General features: G+C 39.4%; 1 protein-coding gene across 1 annotated transcript; it reads left to right on the forward strand.

Annotated features, from left to right (window-relative positions):
• Window positions 1-3,647: 3,647 nt before the first annotated feature.
• LOC130220725 (E3 ubiquitin/ISG15 ligase TRIM25) lies at window positions 3,648-18,568 on the forward strand. Its single transcript, XM_056452952.1, has 7 exons — window positions 3,648-3,779; window positions 8,388-8,982; window positions 9,898-9,993; window positions 12,376-12,609; window positions 13,459-13,609; window positions 14,788-14,847; window positions 15,501-18,568. Exons 2-7 carry the CDS (start codon window positions 8,392-8,394, stop codon window positions 16,091-16,093), a joined length of 1,725 nt encoding a protein of 574 aa, XP_056308927.1. The 5' UTR covers window positions 3,648-3,779; window positions 8,388-8,391; the 3' UTR covers window positions 16,094-18,568.
• The last annotated feature ends 1,381 nt before the right edge of the window (window positions 18,569-19,949 follow it).

A 19,949-nucleotide genomic window follows, 5' to 3' on the forward strand; every position in this document is an offset into this window, starting at 1 on the left:
CTGCTTTGATATGACTATTGAAACTCAGATCTGACTCCAGAGTCACTCCAAGATTCTTGACCTTATTTTTGTTGTTTGACCCTTAGTGCCAAGGTACGCATTCCCCTTGAGAACCTCATCTCTGCTCCCAAACGCAATCATTTCAGTTTTCTATTTGTTTAACTGAAGAAAGTTTTGGCACATCCAATTGTTAATTTCATCAATGCACTGGCAGAGGGTGTCAATGGGGCTGTAGTCATTAGGCAGTAAGGCTAGGTAGATCTGAGTGTCATCAGCAGAGCTGTGGTAGGAGATTTGTTTTTTTCTCATTATTTGGCTAAGAGGAAGCATATAAAGGTTGAACAGGAGAGGTGCCAGAATCGAGCCTTGTGGGACTCCACATGTCATGGGTGTCCACCCTGACCTATGGTCACCTATACTGACACCTATACTCTCCCTTCAAGGTAAGATCTGAACCATTTGAGGACCGTCCCAGACAGCCCAACCCAGTTTTCCATCTATCCAGAAGTATGCTGTGATCGACAGTGTCAAATGCGGCACTGAGATCGAGCAATAAGGACACTGTTTATTTGCCTGAATACCTATTTTGGCATATATATATATATATATATATATATATATATATATATATATATATATATATATATATATATATATATATATATATATATATATATATATATGCCTAAATACGGCAGAATAATTCTATTTTTAACTAAATAAGGTTATAATTATCAGGATAATTGCATGCTTAAATAATGAATGGGAAGAAATTAATGTTTTGATATGATGTTTTTTTCGTTTCTTGAGTAAAATGTTTTCAATAAAGCTAAATTCCATGTGTTACACACATTTAAACAGTTTAAAGTCTGTTGTTTATGATCTGAGATTTATGTGGCTTTTAAGCATTGAGTTAAATAATCTACTCTTCAGGCTAATGAATAAGTACTTGAAATACAGTTTCAATTTTGTATTCAGTAGTTATTTCCTTAACCAACCGAAGAGAAAACAAGGTCTAATGCTTTCTAAAACAAATACAGTTAAAGCATTAGACATGTTAAATAATAAACCAAGTACATTTTCATGATTTCTAGCATGCACCCCCTCCCCTAAACGCCATTGTTTAATTTAATAACCATAAACTACAAATTGAATTAAAATAGTTGAACCTTTCTCGTGCATAAATCAGTAAAGGTATATAAATATTGTCAGATAAACATTATTAATGAATAAAAAACAGAAATATTTAATTAATAATTATAAAAATCTGTTTTCTGTTTTGAATGTCACAGTTTTATTGCAATGACTGATATTGACGTGTTTAAAGTTTGTTTTGTAAGTGAACATCAGTCCACGAAAGGCTATATTTTGAGTTGATTTAGTTTTATGACATTTTAAAATGAGGGACTCTAGTTTCATCCTTATTTACTGTACCTGCGAATATCAAATCACTGATTTATACTTTAACCTGAACAAGAACAACCCCATTGATCAAACCCACACACAAACAACAACATTCTGTCACAACCCACATGTTGTGCCCATTTATTGTTTAATTTCACTTTCACTGCGTTAAACGTGCTTATGTATTTATTTAAAATTTCATAAAATGTAAATATAAAAACCCTGAATCATGTTTGTGGTGTGTGTAAACACCGACATTCAGGACATGATGTCTTAGTCAAACAGACGTTGCGCCAGAATGTACACAGTGTTGAACTGAGGAGTCAGTCCATTGTCTTAATATGGTCTCTGTCTTAATATGGACAATCCATCCCGTGTGTCTTAATATGGGCCGCCCGTCTGTCACAGCACAACACCCGAGAGCAGAGCACAGAAACTACAACTGTAAAAACACTGAACACGAGCGCCATCCAGCGGCCACAAACACCACTACACCAGCGCCTCAGCTGCGAAAATGTAAATATTAGTTTTTTAAATGTTCAATCGTCGCTTTTATACGTTCACAACAACGCGATACAATAATATTGAACATGTAAAATGTTCCTAAATTTAATAACACTCTAAATAAAATTAGCTTTTGCACGCTGTCTGTTTTGCTAGAAGTCTTGTCAAGTTTTGTCTGGAACGTTTCAGAAGTCAAAATTAGAGGTTACAAAGTCAGAATTTTTATGCTACAAACTTCTTACAATAGTTAATACTTCATTAAGTTTAGAAGTTAAAGTTTTTTTTTAGACAGGCTATTCTCATATGAAAAATATACATATGATACATATTTATCAGGGGTGTCAAACTCAGTTCCTGCAGGGCCGCAGCCCTGTACAGTTTAGTTCCAACCCTGCTCCAATACACTTACTGGTAGGTTTCAAACAAGTCTGAAGGACTCAATTAGTTTAGCTGTGGCCCTCCAGAACTGAGTTTGACACCTGTGGTCAATATGAAAGAAAGTATTTGCTAAAAAATATTTTTGCTGTGGTTACTACACAACGGTGGGCTATGAATATCAGGTGGTATTTTGTACAAACGTAGAACAACTTCAGCATTATTTCACTTTAAACATAAATTGCACATTATTTCGGCTGCTTCTGACCCCGTCAGTAAGGACAAAAGTGACACGCAAGTGGGTCAAAGTTACTGTCTTAATCTTGTTTATTTTAAATATATCTGACTATGGCGTGAGCGTCACGGTGGCGCAGTGGGTAGCACGATCACCTCACAGCAACAAGGTCGCTGGTTCGAGCCCCAGCTGGGTCAGCTAGCATTTCAGTGTGGAGTTTGCATGTTCTCCCCATGTTGGTGTGGGTTTCCTCCGGGTGCTCCGGTTTCCCCCACAAGTCCTAACACATTCAGAATAGATGGATTGGCCATAGTGTATGTGTGTGTGAATGAGTGTGTATGGGTGTTCCCCAGTGATGGGTTGCAGCTGGAAGGGCATACGCTGCGTAAAACATATGCTGGATAAGTTGGCGGTTCATTCCGCTGTGGCGACCCCAGATTAATAAAGGGACAAAGTTGAAAAGAAAATGAATGACTATGGCGTTGTTGATACTTTAACTGCAAGCATATTTTGTTGTTTATTTTTGCAAAAAATATCAAACTGCATTTTAATAAAAAATTTCAGATCCATTAAATGTTTCTAAAGTAACCTAACATTAAAAAAATAATAATGATTTAGAGTAGTTGTTATTATTGGCATTATGCATTAATTTGCTTAAACATTTGTATTGAAACGCTGCAAATCTAATGTGAATGTGGAAAAAAATAAGGTCTGTCTATTAGCACTGCGACATAAATAACTAAACATGTTGATTGATCATTACTGTCACACATAAAAAGAGAAACTCAATTTGTAATAAAGAAAAAAGTACCGCTACAATAATTTAATTTATGCAAATTATTCAGACCTAACCGCGGGACAGATATGAAATCACGTGATATTTTTGGCAGCTCAGTTCAGGATGGCTTGCAGAATTTAGCCTACTGTTAGTAAATGTTGTCAGGGCTCTTAGAAAATCGTATATTTCTCATATTTCCGTCTTGTGGCCCACATAAGTAAGCTATTGTGCCAGTTTTACAGTAGCACAGGCTTTGGTTTCGGTTTCGTTTTTTCTGTAGGTCAGCTGACTCCACAGGAAGCAGGAAGTCTCGTGCTCTACGCCATTATTATTTTTTATTAAAGCGAAACAAACATTTTCAGATTGATCGACGAATCAGTTGTTCACTTGAAGAAACAGTTAAACAATAATTATCAACCAAAAATCTGAAGACAACTGTAAGAAAGCGCCGCTTGTGGTCGTTTTCCTCTAGATAGGCGACCGGTGAGTTTCCTCGAGAGCACTGCTGGGATTTTAAAGTTATGTCGAGTTTTGCTTTGTTTCTTGGGCTTTCACAGATAGTTTCATATTAGAAATAAGAGCTTCGTAGCGATGCCAAATACCACTGAAGAACTATTAGGGGAGACGAAAGTGCCATTTTTCATAAAAATAGAATTTTAAAAGATAATGTTTTTAGCACTTGCGCACTGTTACTGACCTCATCAATAGGGACGAAAGTAACACGACATTTACTGGCTTAATCTTGTTTATTTTAAATATATCTGACTATGACCCTGTTAATGTTCTCTGCAAACATATTTTGTCCTTTATTTATGCTATAAAATATTAAACTGCATTTTAATTTTAAATTTAATTTCCATCAAATGTTTTTTTTTTTAAATGAAGCAAGTAACAAATATCTATAAATAAAACAGATAGGAACCAATCAGTGGTCAGGAGTTACAACAGTGATAGTAGTGTAATGATAGTAATAATGGCAGTAAAAAAGGACAACAATAATAACAACGACAACAACAACAACAATAAGAACACCAACTACCATTTCTACAGCATTTACTAATGCTACAGTGTCTACTGCTGCTACTACATCAACAACATCTACTTCTAGTACTACTACTACTACCACAACGACAACTACTACCACCACCATCAAATGTTTCAAAAGTAATCCAACTTTGCAAAATGGTAAAATTTTGTACAATTTTTGAATATTTTTTATTATTATTGGCAATATGCAATACTTTCATAAAACATCTGACTCCAAGCACTGCAAACTCTAATGTGGAAGTGAAAAATAAGGTCTAAATATTATCAGTGAGACAAAAATAACAGCGTTACTGTCGTCCCCACAGGTGCTCCTGCAATTTAAACCTGATTTACTTTTTAAATGAACAGCTCAGAGATTGCAAACTTAAGGATGTGTTATTGCACTAAATAACCTGTAGATTGATCTTCATTGTGATGCATGAAAAGAGAAACGCAACATCATTCATTCATTCATTTTCTGGTCGGCTTAGTCCCTTTATTAATCTGGGGTCGCCACAGCGTATTGAACTGCCAACTTATCCAGCATTTGTGTTACACTGCGAATGCCCTTCCAGCTGCAACCCATCTCTGGGAAACATCCACACACTCATTCACACTCATACACTACGGACAATTTTAGCTTACCCCATTTCACCTGTACCACATGTCTTTGGACTGTGGGGGAAACTGAAGCACCCGGAGGAAACCCACGCAAACACAGCGAGAACATGCAAACTCCACACAGATACGCTAACTGATCCAGCCGAGGCTCGAACCAGCGACCTTCTTGCTGTGAGGCAACAGCACTACCTACTGCGCCCCTGCGTCTCCAGAAACGCAACTTGTAGTAAGAAAAAAGTACAGTTACAATGATTTACTTTTTGCACTTAAAAACTGACATTTGGACCTAACCGAGGGACACAGTCCCAAAATTATCTGATATTTGGCAGCTCTATCAAGGGTTGTGTGCTGAATGTGCTGTTATAGCCTCAAAAGCAAATGTTGTCAGTGCTATGAGAAAATCCCTTTCGTCCCACGTTACTTTCTCCCCTACTGTTTCCTAAAGAACATTTTCTGCTGTTTTTGTAGCTACTATAAACAGCCTAAGAATAATTAGCTGGGAAATGCAGCCTCTTATAGTAATGGACTAAATATTCATTATTTAAAATTGAATGGACATTTTTTCTATAACTTTAGGTAACATGATTAAGATTTATCTACATGTCTGCTATATTGTTTATGTTTTTTATAATATCTTTTTAAAAATCATGTAGTTGAATATTTTCTGAATAATAAGCATGGAATATTTTGGCCTAATTGCAGTGAATTTCAACAACAACACATTAGTATGTTTACTATACTGATACATTATAACATTATAGCATATTCCTATATTCCCATACCATCTTTTCAGATCTCATCCAAGCATATTCCTCAACTATACAGAAAGTCCAGTGCTTTTAGTTGGGATAAACATTTGGCTAAAAGTGTCTTCTAATTGACATTGTCAATGTACAGTGTACTGGACATCTCTGAGTCTCTCAATGTTTTGCAGCAATCTTATCATGACCCAGTTGTGATATTAGTATATAATTTGTGGCACAGATGGTGAGACTTAAAGGAATCAGCTACTTCTAAAGAAATCAACATGAAAAGAGTTAAGTGAGTTTAGTGTATTTTGGGATTTCAGATTGTTCTCATACGTCATCGGGCAAGCCATACAGAATCTGTGGACCTTTTTACAATTTATGTGCAGAATTTTGTGAAAAATCTGCAGATTCATATGGGATGATTTTGAGAGAGTAAGAGCTGAAAACCTAACTCATAGAATAAAAGAAATCATTTTATTTAAGATTTACAATACAAATCCAATTAGAACCACTAGCTTGATAAACAAAATCACCGTTGGTCTCTCAAAGAAAACATTAACTGAAATATTAATCTCTCATCTTATTTTTCTTCCACTTATCTGGGGTCGTGTCATGGGGGCAGCAGTCTCAGGAGAGAACCCCAGACTTCCCTCTCCCCAGAGGAGTTCCGAGGCAAGCCACGAGACACGGGCCTCATCCCAGTGGGACAAGCCTGTAACACCTTCCTAGACATGCTTCCAGGAGGCAGTGGCTCTAGTCTGAGCTCCTCCTGGGTGACAGAGCTCCTCACCCTATCTATAAGGGTGTATCCTGTTACCCTGCAATGGAAACTTATTTCGGCCACTTGTATCCGAGATCTTGGCCTTTCGGTCATGACCATAGATGAGAGTAGGAATGTAGATTGACCAATAAATCCAGTGCTTTGCCTTTTGGGTCAGCTCCTTCTTTACTACAACGGATAAATTCCTTGACCCCATTACTGCTGCCGCTGCACCAATCCGCCTGTCAGTCTCACATTCCATCCTTCCCTCACTTGTGAACAGAACCCCAAGAAACATGAACTCCACTTGGGGTAAGCAGTTTCTTCCAACCTGGTGATGTTAAGTCGCCATGGCCTTGAGGTGCTGATTCCCATCCTGGCCGCATCAATGTCAGCAGGAAACTGTCCCAGTGCATGCTAAAGTTCCATGTTCGATGAGGCCAACAGGACAAGATCATCTGCAAATAGCAGAAATTAAAAGCTGTGGTACCCGAACCAGATCTCATCTGGCCCTAGGCTGCGCCAAGAAATAATGTTCATTAAAATAATGAATGGAACCGGTGACAAATAGCAGCCCTGCTGGAGTCCAACATGCACTGGAGCAAGTCTGACTTATTGCCAGCAATGTGAACCAAACTCCTGCTCTGTTCATACAGAGACCAAACGGCCCTTAACAGAGCACTTCTTACCCCATACTCCCAAAGTACCACCCCAGAATGCCATAAGGAAGACAGTCGAATGTCTTCCCCAAGTCCATAAAACACATATCTGGTCAGTCACACTCTCATGAACCCTCTAGCACTCTAGTATTGGTGTAGATCTGGCCCACTGTTCCACGGCCTAGATGAAATCTGCATTGTTCCTCAAGGCAGTACCCCTAATCTACCTTTGGAGTCTTACAAGCCAACCAAGCCTGGTAGGACTCCTCCTTCAGCTTGATGCCACCCCTTACTTCTGGTGTCTACCACTGGGTTTGTGGATTGCTGCCACGACAGGCACCACAGGCCTAAGAGCCAGAGCTCCCCACAACCAGGTCATCAATGGAGTCAGAGAACATGAACCACTCAGTCTCAATGTCTCCAGCCTCTCTTGGGATCTTGTCAAAGTTCTTCTGGAGATGAAAGTTGAAAATCCATCTTAATTTCGGTTCAGCCAGACATTCCCCAAGGATGCTCACAATATGTTTGCACTTACCGGGTTTGTCTGCCCTCTTCCTCTGCCAGTGGATCCAACTCTCCACCAGGTGGTGATCAGTTGACAGCTCGGCCCCTCAAGGCACCCTTATGCTTAAACATGGTGTTCAATATGGAGAAACTATGACTAGTATCACTCCAATTCAGATCAGAGTGTCCGCTTCTCCCAATCACACCTCTTCTGGCATCACTGTCGTTACACACATGGGCGTTGAAGTCCCCAGTTGAAGCACCTTCCAGCACCCCTCCCAAGAAGGCCAGGTACTCGGTTTTCCTCTAGGCAGAAACTACAGTGTGAGACCTATCCCAAGCCCAAAAGTGCAGAGAGGCGACCCTCTAGTTCACCAAAGGCAAACCCAGAGTAGAAGACCCAGAGTCCCAGAGTCCAAACTGTGTGCGTGGAGGTGAGCCCGGCTATCTCTAGTCGGTACTGCTAAACCCCACGCACAAGCCTACCCTCCCAGTGAGGTAACATACCTTTACCCAAAAGTCAATTTCTGTGTCAGACTGTCAAGTCTTCATGATCCTGACCTTCGACCGCTGCCTCTTCCACAATGCCCATACACTGAAAAAAAAATACTACTTTACAAATTCTATTGTACATAAATGATCAACATTTTAAGGATTTTATTCAATAATAACGCTAAATAAATAAATAAATAGATAGATAGTATGATTGGCTCAAAAATCTGCAGAAAAATAAACTGTATCTGATTAAGTCTTTGTGTGTGTGTTCCCACAGTAAAATGGCAGAAGCGAGTGTCTCCTGGGCTGAGGACCAGTTCATGTGTCCGGTGTGTCTGGATCTCCTGCAGGATCCAGTGACTATTCCCTGTGGACACAGTTACTGCATGACCTGCATCACAGACTGCTGGAATCAGGAGGAGCAGAAGCGAATCTACAGCTGTCCTTTATGCAAACAGAGCTTCACCTCGAGACCTGCTTTAGCTAAGAATGTGGTGTTTGCTGAAATGGTGGAGAAACTGCAGAAGACCAGACTCCAGACGGCTGCGCCAGCTTCTGTTCACACTGGATCTGGAGATGTGGAGTGCGACGCCTGCACTGGAAATAAGCAGAAAGCTGTGAAGTCCTGTCAGGAGTGTAGAAACTCTTATTGTCCAGATCACCTCCAACAGCATGAGAATCTCTTCAGAGGTCGAGGACACAATCTGATGGAGGCCACTGGACGACTGCAGGAGATGATCTGCCCTCAGCATAATAAAGTGATGGAGATTTACTGCCGCACCGACCAGCGCTGCATCTGTATGCTGTGTTTGGTGGATGGGCACAAAAATCATGACACTGTGACAGCTGCAGTGGCAAGAGCAGAGAAACAGGTACAGTACTAGATCTCAAGCAGAAATGGTTTCTCTTCCCATTTGTGATATTTCTCTCAGTCAGGGAAACTTTAATTTACTGTGTTTTAATTATGTGTTTAACATTACATCTGCATCATGCTGATTAGACATCTCCATTTGTGTGTTAAATAGATGTAGCTGTGTACGGTTTTTAGATGTTTATCAGTTAGAACAGGGGTCACCAATCTCGGTCCTGGAGGGCCGGTGTCCCTGCAGGGTTTAGCTCCAACTTGCCTCAACACACCTGCCTGGGTGTTTCGAGTATACCTAGTAAGACCTTGATTAGCTCATTCAGGTTTGTTTGATTAGGGTTGGAGCTAAAATCTGCGGGACACCAGCCCTTCAGGAACAAGTTTGGTGACCCCTGAGTTAGAATGTTCGCACAGCAGACCTTTGGATGACCTTCTTTGTACATAGCAGATGTTTTCCATACCAAATGCTCGATACATCTTGCAGACGTACGGTACATGTGCTATAGGGGAAATGCTGAGGATTGAGAGGAGTTTTGTGAGTTCCTGTGATTGCAAATAAAGGAAAGCAGTTGCCGCTTTTGGTGGGTTCACACACTAAATGCGAATTTATGTAATCACGTGAGTAGGTTTCTGCATAAGTCAATGCAAACTCGCCAATAAAAGCAAATTTTACTGGGAGGCCACGAACGCACAGTATTTTGGTATCAATGGTATCAAATATAGCTAAAAATTCATCCCGCAAAAATGTATTCAACAGACACTTCTAAATCTCCTTGGCTATTGCAACACATTTCTGAAGGAGAATTGAACACTGAAGCTCAATTTCTATTTGAATAATATTTCACCATGTTATAATTTTACTGCATTTATCAATTTAAATGCTCAGTAAACCATTTATTCCTATTTATTTCTCTATTTTCAGAAACAATTTGAGGAAGCACAGAGAAACATCCAGAAACAAATCTTGGAGAAAAAGAAAGATCTTAAGCAGATGAGAGACGCCATGGAGTCTCAGAAGGTGAGAAGTCTGCATTTGACTTTATTTATGGATGTGACGTAGATGAACTTTGTATTTAGGCCTACATCAATTGTGTGTAAATAATAAGTCATCATAGGCCAAATGGGATTTATCACTTGAAAAACTAGTCAATGAAATATCAGTTCCCCCTTCATCTGATAAATCTCATGCCAACTCAAAATATGGAATCTGCACTGCTGGTTGAAATATTTTCATTTTTGCATTCCTTTATATGTCTGTGGAACAGAGAACCTTTGATTTGGCCCACCATACCATCTAAGAAAAGAGGGAGACTTTTGGGAAGGGCTGGGGTGTTTGCTTTTAATACACATTGTCATTTCTAATTTAATGTAACCTTTAATTTGTCAGTTTTAATGAACAAACTGTTGATCAATGGATAGATACAGTTCAGAAGTCCTCAGTGAGCAAATCAGGGCAAAAGCAGACACTTTTTTAACTGTATTTGCTATTAAACTCTGTGGTGTTATAAATGGAATTCTTATGTTTTCATTATAATATGTTCATTATACAATCTAAAAATATATATAGTGGATGAGTTAATATGATTAAAGTCATGTTTTCTCTATGAAGAGTTCAGATGCAAAAGCCGCTAATCGCCACTTCCACCAAAAATGAGCTAATGGCATTGAGTGAATGCTTTAGGCATGTAGTACACCATCAACAAATAGATTTGCTTCAAATCATCTACAGCTGAAGTCACAATTATTAGCCCCCTTTTGACTTTTTTTCTTATTTAAATAATTCCCAAATGATGTTTAACAGATCAAGGAAATTTTCACAGTATGTCTGATAATATTTTTTCTTCTGGAGAAACTCTTATTTGTTTTATTTCGGCTAGAATAAAAGAAGTTTTTTATTTTTTAATCACCATTTTAAGGTCAAAGTTATTAGCCCCTTTAAAGCTATATTTTTTCGATAGATGCTAAGAGCGTTCATAAACAGCGCTGATTTGCCATAGTATTCACCAGTGCTCAACAGAAATGACTGATTGGCTGTGAAGGTGATCAGCTCACCGCTCTACACATATTGCAAACACAGATACACGGACATTGGAGCATTGTAAACCGTGAAGATCAGTCGATTCTTCAGCGGATCGCTCGTCTGTGTTTGCACTCGGTAAACAGCAGTGGGTGAACTGATGACCTTCACGGCCAATCACAGTCATTTCTGTTGAGCACGTGAAAACAATGGCAAATCAGTGCTGTTTAAGAACGCCATCAACAGTGCCTTAAATGTTAACGGGAATTGACTTTTTTTTATTTCTAAAGTCTAATATAGTGAATATCAGTTCATTAACTTGAGTTTGATAAAAGGCGTCTAAATCGTGCGTTTGGGAAAGAAAACGTTAGCTAACTAGTGCCATTTCCCTTAACTTAGCTGAAAATGAGGTCCGATATCCCTTTTTATTTTCACTATTCATTCAGAACGGACCTTCGGGTCACTCGGAAGGCGGTGAGATTATAAATTTGTGTCACTTTCTCTTCGCTGATAAGATATACAGCCAGATACACAACATTCTTCTGTGACTTAGGTGCACTGCACTTCCCACTGCAGCCTCCATTTTGTGTATAAAATGGCGGCTGCGTGAAATCAGTCTATAGGTGGATTTAGAGGTTTTTGCATAAAAAGCAGATGTGGATGTAGCTGGTTTTGAGAAAATGTACCTTGTTAAAAACAAAGAATTGTCTAAAGTGATATTTTTGAAAAAAAAAGGCATTTTATTTAACTACTAATAACATTATCATTATCTATTAAATGAAACTGCTAAACCTAATCAGAGGAGCTCAATAGAAAATGCTCAATTATAAAACAAAGGTCTGATGGATTTAGAGGGTTTTGCATCTGAACTCTTCATTTGTTTATAAATAAATTAGGAACTTTGGGAACTTTGTAATACAACTCGATATATTTACTCTTGACCCATGACCCTCAATCAAGTTTGGTTTTTGGCCCTTCACACAGAAAAGTTTGGGCACCCCTCATTTAAAGGGATAGTTCCCCCAAAATTGAACATTTATTAACCATATACTCATCGTCAAGTGGTTCCAAACATTTAAGGGTTTCTTTCTTCTGTTGAACACAAAAGGAGATACATTGAAGAATGTTAGAAACTGCTATTGATTTCCATTGCCTCTGATAGTATTTATTTGGAAGTCTATGATTACAGGTGTCCAACAATTTCCTAAATATAGTCTTTTGTGTTCAGTAGAAACTCATAAAGTGACAAGTGAATGGCGATTGATAATTAAATTATCAGTTTTGGGTGAACTATCCCTTTAAGAAGCTTTATTATAATATCACTGTATCTCTGTGGCTGTGTGAGCTTGATTAGGTATTGACTGTATTGCGTGTTTTGTCCAGCACTCTGCACAGATGACAGTGGAGGACAGCGAGAGGGTCTTCGCTGAACTCATTCGTGATATTGAGAAACGTCGCTCTGAGGTGACGAAGATGATCAGAGAACAGGTTAAAGCCGCTAAGAGTCGCGCTGAAGAGCATGTGGCGCGACTGGAGCTGGAGCTCGATAATCTGAGGTTCAAGGATTCAGAGCTGAAGAAGATTGTGGAGACAAAAGATCATATTAACTTCCTCAAGGTGATGCAGATCTCCTTAAACGTGCAGGATGGGTGGCTTTAAAGGGACAGTTCACCCAAAAAATGAAAATTCTGACATCATTGATCTGTTTCTGTTGAACGCAAAGGAAGATATACTGAAGGATAATGGGGGAAAACAGCCATTGACTTCCATAGTACTTTTTGTTCCTACTATGAATGTCAATGGTTACTTTTTTACAGCATTCTTCAAAATATCTTGTCTTGTGTTCAACAGAAGAAGGAAATACTTAAAAGTTGACACTTGACTGTAGTGAGGAAATTTTCATTTTTGGGTGAACTGTCCTTTTAAGCACTGCATAAAACATGATGCATTGAAAACAAGGGGTGTATACCATTGAAAAGGATGATTGTTTTTTTAAAATGCCTTTAAATATAGATGAATAGATAAGATATAAATGCATAGGCCACAATAAAAAAATAAGGGAAAAATTATCCTGTGCAAAAGTTTTCACCCCCTTCAAACGCTTTCATTGATTTTTGTTTGTTTAGTGCAGCATGTTTTCTTTTAGAAATTCAGCATTAGTTAGTAATTTATAAACGTTTAGAATGACTTGAGCGTGAGTAAATACTGAGACATTTTTGGGTAAACTATGCCTTTAATGCAGGGGTGTCCAAACTCGGTCCTCGAGGGCTGGTGTCCTGGAGAGTTTAGCTCCAACCCTAATTAAACACACCTGAACCAGCTAATCAAGCTCTTACTAGGTATACTAGAAACTTCCTTGCAGGTGTGTTGAAGCAAAGTTGGAACTAAACTATGCAGGACACCGGCCCTCCAGGACCGAGTTTGGACGCCCCTGCTTTAATGTGTTAATTGTGTTTGTGTCTGTAGAGTTGTCCGTCTTTGTCTGTCTCTGGATCTTTAGACAACGTCACTGTCAGTTCTCGTCCCTCTTTTAATGAAGTGATGAAATCCATCTCTCAACTTCGAAACAAACTGCAGCAGTTCTTCAGTGAAGAGATGGACAATATATCTAAGAAAGGTAAAGAAGGATTTTCTCAGAAAAGATTTAAGAGCATTCATTAGAGCCACATTGTTAGTTTTAAGGTGAACAATTAATCTGTGCAAGTCAATCTATTAAAAATAGCAGCGTGTTTTGGTAATCTTTAATTAAAATCTGCCCATCTTCTTCCACTGTGAAACAGCAGTCCATCAAGCAGTTTGACTGATTGGTGCAAAATTAGCTTGGCCACGCCCCTCCAACTATTAGATTGCTGAAATAAAAAAATAAGAAGAGGAGCACAAATACAAACCCCGCCCCCTGCTCAATATTCAGTTTAAGTTGGAAATATGTCATTATAGTAAAATAAAACCCCGCCCCCTTCTCAAAGTTCAGTTTTAGTATGAAATTCACAGTCATCCTGAAATAAAACCCCGCCCCTACTCAATATTCAGCTTCAGTTAAAAATACATCATCATCATACTGAAAATAAACACATCCCCTACTCAATATTCAGTTTCAGTTAAAAATGCATCATCCTGAAATAAAACCCCGCCCCTACTCAATATTCAGCTTCAGTTAAAAATACATCATCATACTGAAAATAAACACAGCCCCTACTCAATATTCAGTTTCAGTTAGAAATAAATCATCATAATAAAATAAAATCCCGCTCCCTTCTCAATATTCAGCTTCAGTTAAAAATACATCATCATACCGAAATAAAACCCCGCCCTCTACTCAATATTCAGTTTCAGTTAAAAATACATCATCATAATAAAATAAAACCCCGCCCCCTACTCGATATTCAGCTTTAGTCAAAAATACATCATCCCACTAAAATAAAACCCCGCCCCTACTCAATATTCAGCTTTAGCCAAAAATACATCATTATACTTAAATTAAACCCCGCCCCCTACTCAATGTTCAGATTCAGTAGGCAATACTTCATCATACTGAAAAAACCCACCCCCTACTCAATATTCTGTTTCAGTTAGAAATATGTCATTATACTAACCCCGCCCCCTACTTAATATTCAGCTTCAGTTAAAAATACATCATCATACTGAAATGTAACCCAGCCCTCTACTCAATATTCGGTTTCAGTTGAAGTAAAATACTGAAGTAAAAGTCTGTAGCAACTTTAGGCCCACACATACAAATGTTTTTAATGTCTTTAACTGTTAAGTATACTGATGCATGCTCTTTGGTGTTCACAGTCAAAACCGTGCAGGTCGTCATCTCTCGTGAACAAGCAACCAGGAAGGAGTTTCTACAACGTGAGTTACTAAACATGTACAAGAACTGACAACACTTGCACGACCAATGTTAGAGAATGACCTACGATATCCTAAATGTATATTCCACAACTCAATCCTGCTCCTAACAGAAGTAGAAGGGCACTTTAAAGGTGCTGTATGTGGGATTGACACCTAGTGGTTGAACTAGGTATTGTAGCCCAGATTTCAGTCCTGAAACGTATTGGGGTGGGTTTTTTTATCTGACCCCTCGTCTGACTCGACACAAACACACATTGGCGGATTGATGACACAAACAGAAGTAAGTTTATTTGAAGATTGAGCCTTGTCACTATGGACAATTTTAGCCTACCCAATTCACTTATAGCGCATGTGGAAACCGGAGCACCCAGAGCAACGCCAACACGGGGAGAACATGCAAACTCCACACAAAAATGCCAACTGACCCAGCCGAGGCTCGAACCAGCGACCTTCTTGCTGTGAGGCCTCAGTGCTAACCACTGAGCCACCGTGACGCATGGCTAATGTTAGCATTAGTAAATAGATTATTGCACACTGGGTAACATCGACATCTAACACAGATCATCAGATATTTTGAAGAGATTTGCATAACTTTACATTAGTTAGTGTTGAGTTAGTGAGGTCATGAGTGATTGTGTGTTTCTCTCCTGCAGATTCTCATCCACTGACCCTGGATCTGAACACTGTGAATAATTGGATTAATCTGCATGAGGGGAACACAGTAATGACGGTCACAAACATACGACAGCCATATCCGGATCATCCACACAGATTTGATTCTTGGACTGAAGCCCTGTGTAGAGAGCCTGTGTCAGGCCGCTGTTACTGGGAGGTGGAGTGGGCCGGTACTGGGAGAAAAGGAGTCGATATAGGAGTGATGTACAAGAGCATGAAGAGAAAGGGAGATGGAAATGACAGCACCGCTGGACGTAATGATAAATCCTGGAGTTTGTTCTGCTCTCCCGAGTATTGCTCATTCTGGCACAATAACTGCGAGACCGTCCTGCCTGTAAGCTCCGTTTCCAGTAAAATAGGAGTGTTCGTGGACCCCAGCGCAGGGGTTTTGTGTTTCTACAGCGTCTCGGACACATTAAGCCTCATTCACAGAGTCCAGACCACATTCACTCAGCCGCTCTATGCTGTGTTTGGATTAGATCGACAGACTGTGCTGAAACTGCCCAGCCAGATCAATGATGCTGATATTATACAGCTTGCTATGTTATATCACACTCTGATGATGTCATGAGGATTATCTCGTAATCAGAAATCACCACTGAATGATTATCAACTAAGACTCTTGAATACAGAAGACGACTCCTCTAGTTATGAATGGGGAAAAGTGTAATGGTCAATATGGCGAATGAAGCCACGCCTTCTAGTACAGGAGCCAATCACTGATCGATATAGAGTGACGATTCTGCGGGGGAGGGGCTTAGTTCAAATGTGTGTTTTTACAGCAGTTTCTGCAGCTCCATCATGAACCCTCTTGGGTCAGCAAACACACCAGAATCTTAGCAAATCCTTGCTTCATACATTTGAGAAATACAGGCGTTGGACAATAAAACTGAAACACTGGATAATTTAGTGTTGGAGGTTTCATGGCTAAATGTGAGCAGCTGGTGGCCAATATTCATTGATTGCACATTCCACCAGGAAGAGCAGAGTGTTTAGGTGCCTTCACTGATTTTCCCACATCCAGGAGAGTTACGGTGTTGAGAAGCCCCACAGAAGTGTCCGACCCAGACTGTTGCATGCCCAGAATGAAGCATGGGGTGGATCAGTGATGGTTTATGCTGCAATATCATGGCATGCCCTAGGCCCAATACTTGCTAGAAGTCTACCGAACCACTCTGGAGGACCATGTGCACCCAATGGGTCAAACATTGTATCCTGAAGGTGTTATCATGTATCAGGATGATAATGCACCAATACACACAGAAAGACAGATGACTGAGGGGTTTGATGAACATGAAAGTGAAGTTGAACATCTCTCATGGCCTGCACAGTCACCAGATCCCATCATTATTGAGCCACTTTGGGGTGTTTTGGAGGAGGGAATCACATTCTGAAGGTGTTTCAGAGATGATCGGCAAGTGAAATTACTTCTTTTAAAAAAACGTTGTTATTAATCAATAATACACTGTAAGAAACATCTGTAAATTAGTTATTGCGCAGATTGTGTGATCAGGCTCTGCACTCCTGTTGGCTCTTAGACTGACACATTACAAAATCAGACTGCAGGAAAGAGTTTGTAATCTTCTGAATCTGCCAGAACTTAATCGGAGGGAACATCTGATCACAACGGCCGTTAACGTCAAAACCAACATTCAAAGATCACAGATTTTAGCCTGGGATTCCAGGAATCTTTTAGGATTACCCAAATCTGTCTCAGACGATCAAATCATGGCTGAAATCCCACTGTGTGCAGGGCTTTAGAGCATTGTCTGAGATGGTAACAGCAAGGTATTACAACAGTACTGTACAGTACTTTCAAGTATTCGTCAAACATCAAGCCAAGATTTCTTGCACACAGGGAAATATCGACATGTAACACACATCAGATATTTTGAACAGTAAGAGCAGAGTGTATAGGTTCCTTCACTGTCTATCCCACATCCAGGAGAGTTATGGTGTGGAGAAGCCCCAAAGAAGTGTACCACCCAGACTGCTGCATGCCCAGAGTGAAGCATGGGGTGGATCAGTGATGGTTTGTGCTGCAATATCATGGCATTCCCAAGGCCCGATACTTGCTAGATGGGCGCGTCACTGCCAAAGTCTACGGAAGCATTCTGGAGGGCCACGTGCACCACATTTTTCTCCCACAGCATCATGTAGTGACCTGAACACCCCTGGCCACTGTGCAGGACTTGTGTCTGTCATTCCCAAGACTAATAGATGCTGTATTGGCTGCAAAAGGAGGCCCTTCACCCAGTGCTTAATTTGTAAATAGCGAGGTCCCGGATCAGATCAGGGCCACGGATCCGGCATGCTAGGAGCTAAAGGTGTCGCAGACAAAAATGAAGAGGGGGTGTTGGGGGGATGTGGTGTCCAGGATTAAAGTGAAATGAAAAGCAGCGGGGGGCAGTGGAGGGTGAAGAAAGATGAAGAGGAATAAAATTGGGGAGTCTCGGAAGGAAGTGAAGAGCGGTGGTGCGTGTGAGGAGAGGGATCGTTAAAATGAGGTGCCGGATCAGATTTCAGAGGTGCCTGCTTTTTCCAGCACAAATTAATCCCTGCATACAGCATACTAATGAATTATTGTGGTCTAGAACCAAGCATTTCAGATATATTGTCCAATCCCTGTACTGTATATCCACATAAGGCTTTTAATGAAACAACTACACTTGAAAACAAATGTTCTCTGGTTTTGTGATCCATATGAAATGAACGGGAGGTAGAATCTGTGCCATCAAACGCACACCATATGACCGCAGAGTCGCTGTCATTTTATAAGGAGATTTGTATACATTCAAATATACGTTGGGAATTACTTGAGATGACCAGAGTGATCAGACGAGGCTTTATTCAGAGGATGATAGTAATAAAGCCGTAAATGAGGTTAGTGTCGTGATCTCGTTCCCTTCAAGTCCGCATTAGATTGGGCAACCTGAAAATATGCATGTGATTGTTCTATTTTATTTCTCTATATCTTATTTCTTATACATTATATTATTATTTCAAACTCCTAAAATGTCAATAAAAGTCTCTTTGTTAAACTGCAGAGTTGAATTTTCAATGTCAAAAGTCCACAGAGCAGAGATCAACATCCCATAATGCAATTCACAACCACAAATACACAGAAAACACTTGTGAATCACTAAATACAGCGACTGTTCATTACCAGATCTGCTTTACAGTGTAGATGCTGCTTGTTTACATCTCCTGCATGTTTATAATATGGAGTTTTTTACTAATTGCTGATAATTAGTGCTTTTTGTTATTATTAAAACCTTGTTTATTAGTAATTTGACAAAATAACCTGCTGATTGTGAACTTTGACATTTATCAATCGATGCATTAGTTTATTGTGTCACAAGGCTTTATTTCTGACATTTATGAATCACATAAGAGTAAAACGTTTCATCAGATATAGTTATGAAGGATATAATAATTAGGAATGATGGAAAATGAGGCATTTATTTTGGCCTGTTTTATTTGATTACAATAAAAAACTCACAGTTGCAAGAATGTCTGTGGACACTGAGAATTGTGTGGGGTTTTGTTTTGCTGTAATCTGACTAAACTAACATCACAAACAGTATTTAACAAACCTATTCTGGCTGCTTCCTATCCAAATGATCTCATAATTCAGTCAACAGTGTGTATTATTTTCAGACTCTTCAGTTCTGCTTACTGCCTACACACTTATATTAAAAACATACTGCATATGAGATTACTATTAAACTATATAATATAAATCTATATATATAAATAACGGAAGAAATTGTATGAAGAAATGTAATGGGAATTATAAAAAGTGAATTGCATCAGTGTAATAATATAAAATATAAGAAGCTAGAATGTGAAAAATGCAGCATAGGCTTTTGATTTTCAGTGTAAATATGCTTGTAACTTTCCTGTAATGCAGATCAGGTGACTCTAATGTGTTCGCTAATTAAGGATTCAACAAAAATTGCAGAGAGCTGTTTGTGGTCATTTCTGTGGTCATTTCTGGACATCTCTCAAGTCCACTGAGCTCACTTTAGATTTTCTCCTCATTGAGGGTTTATTCAAGTTTTAGTTTGTGTTTTGCTGACTTAAAAAAAAGCAAAGTGCAGATAAATTGACCGTATTTATCAGCATATATAAGCTGTGTAAACCTCTGTGTCACCGACATTCAGGACATGATGTCTTAATCAAACAGAAGTTGCGCCAGAATGTACACAGTGTTGAACTGAGGAGTCTGTCCGCGTCTCGCCATTGTCTTAATATGGTCTTTGTCTTAATATGGACAATCCATCCCGTGTGTCTTAATATGGGCCGCCCGTCTGTCACAGCCCAACAGCGCCACCTGGAGTAGAGCACAGAAACTACAGTGGTCAAAACACTGAACACGAGCGCCGTCCAGCGGTTATAAACACCACAACATCATAAATATTTAA

Source organism: Danio aesculapii, chromosome 3, assembly GCF_903798145.1.
Source record: "Danio aesculapii chromosome 3, fDanAes4.1, whole genome shotgun sequence".
NCBI classification, from domain to species: domain Eukaryota; kingdom Metazoa; phylum Chordata; class Actinopteri; order Cypriniformes; family Danionidae; genus Danio; species Danio aesculapii.

Bases quoted from the DNA above. Each gene is read 5' to 3' on its own strand.
- LOC130220725 (XM_056452952.1), top strand. From the start codon at position 8,392: ATGGCAGAAGCGAGTGTCTCCTGGGCTGAGGACCAGTTCATGTGTCCG. The intron at 8,983-9,897 runs GTACAGTACTAG...CTCTATTTTCAG, and splicing joins TGGCAAGAGCAGAGAAACAG to AAACAATTTGAGGAAGCACA. The intron at 14,848-15,500 runs GTGAGTTACTAA...TCTCTCCTGCAG, and splicing joins CAGGAAGGAGTTTCTACAAC to ATTCTCATCCACTGACCCTG.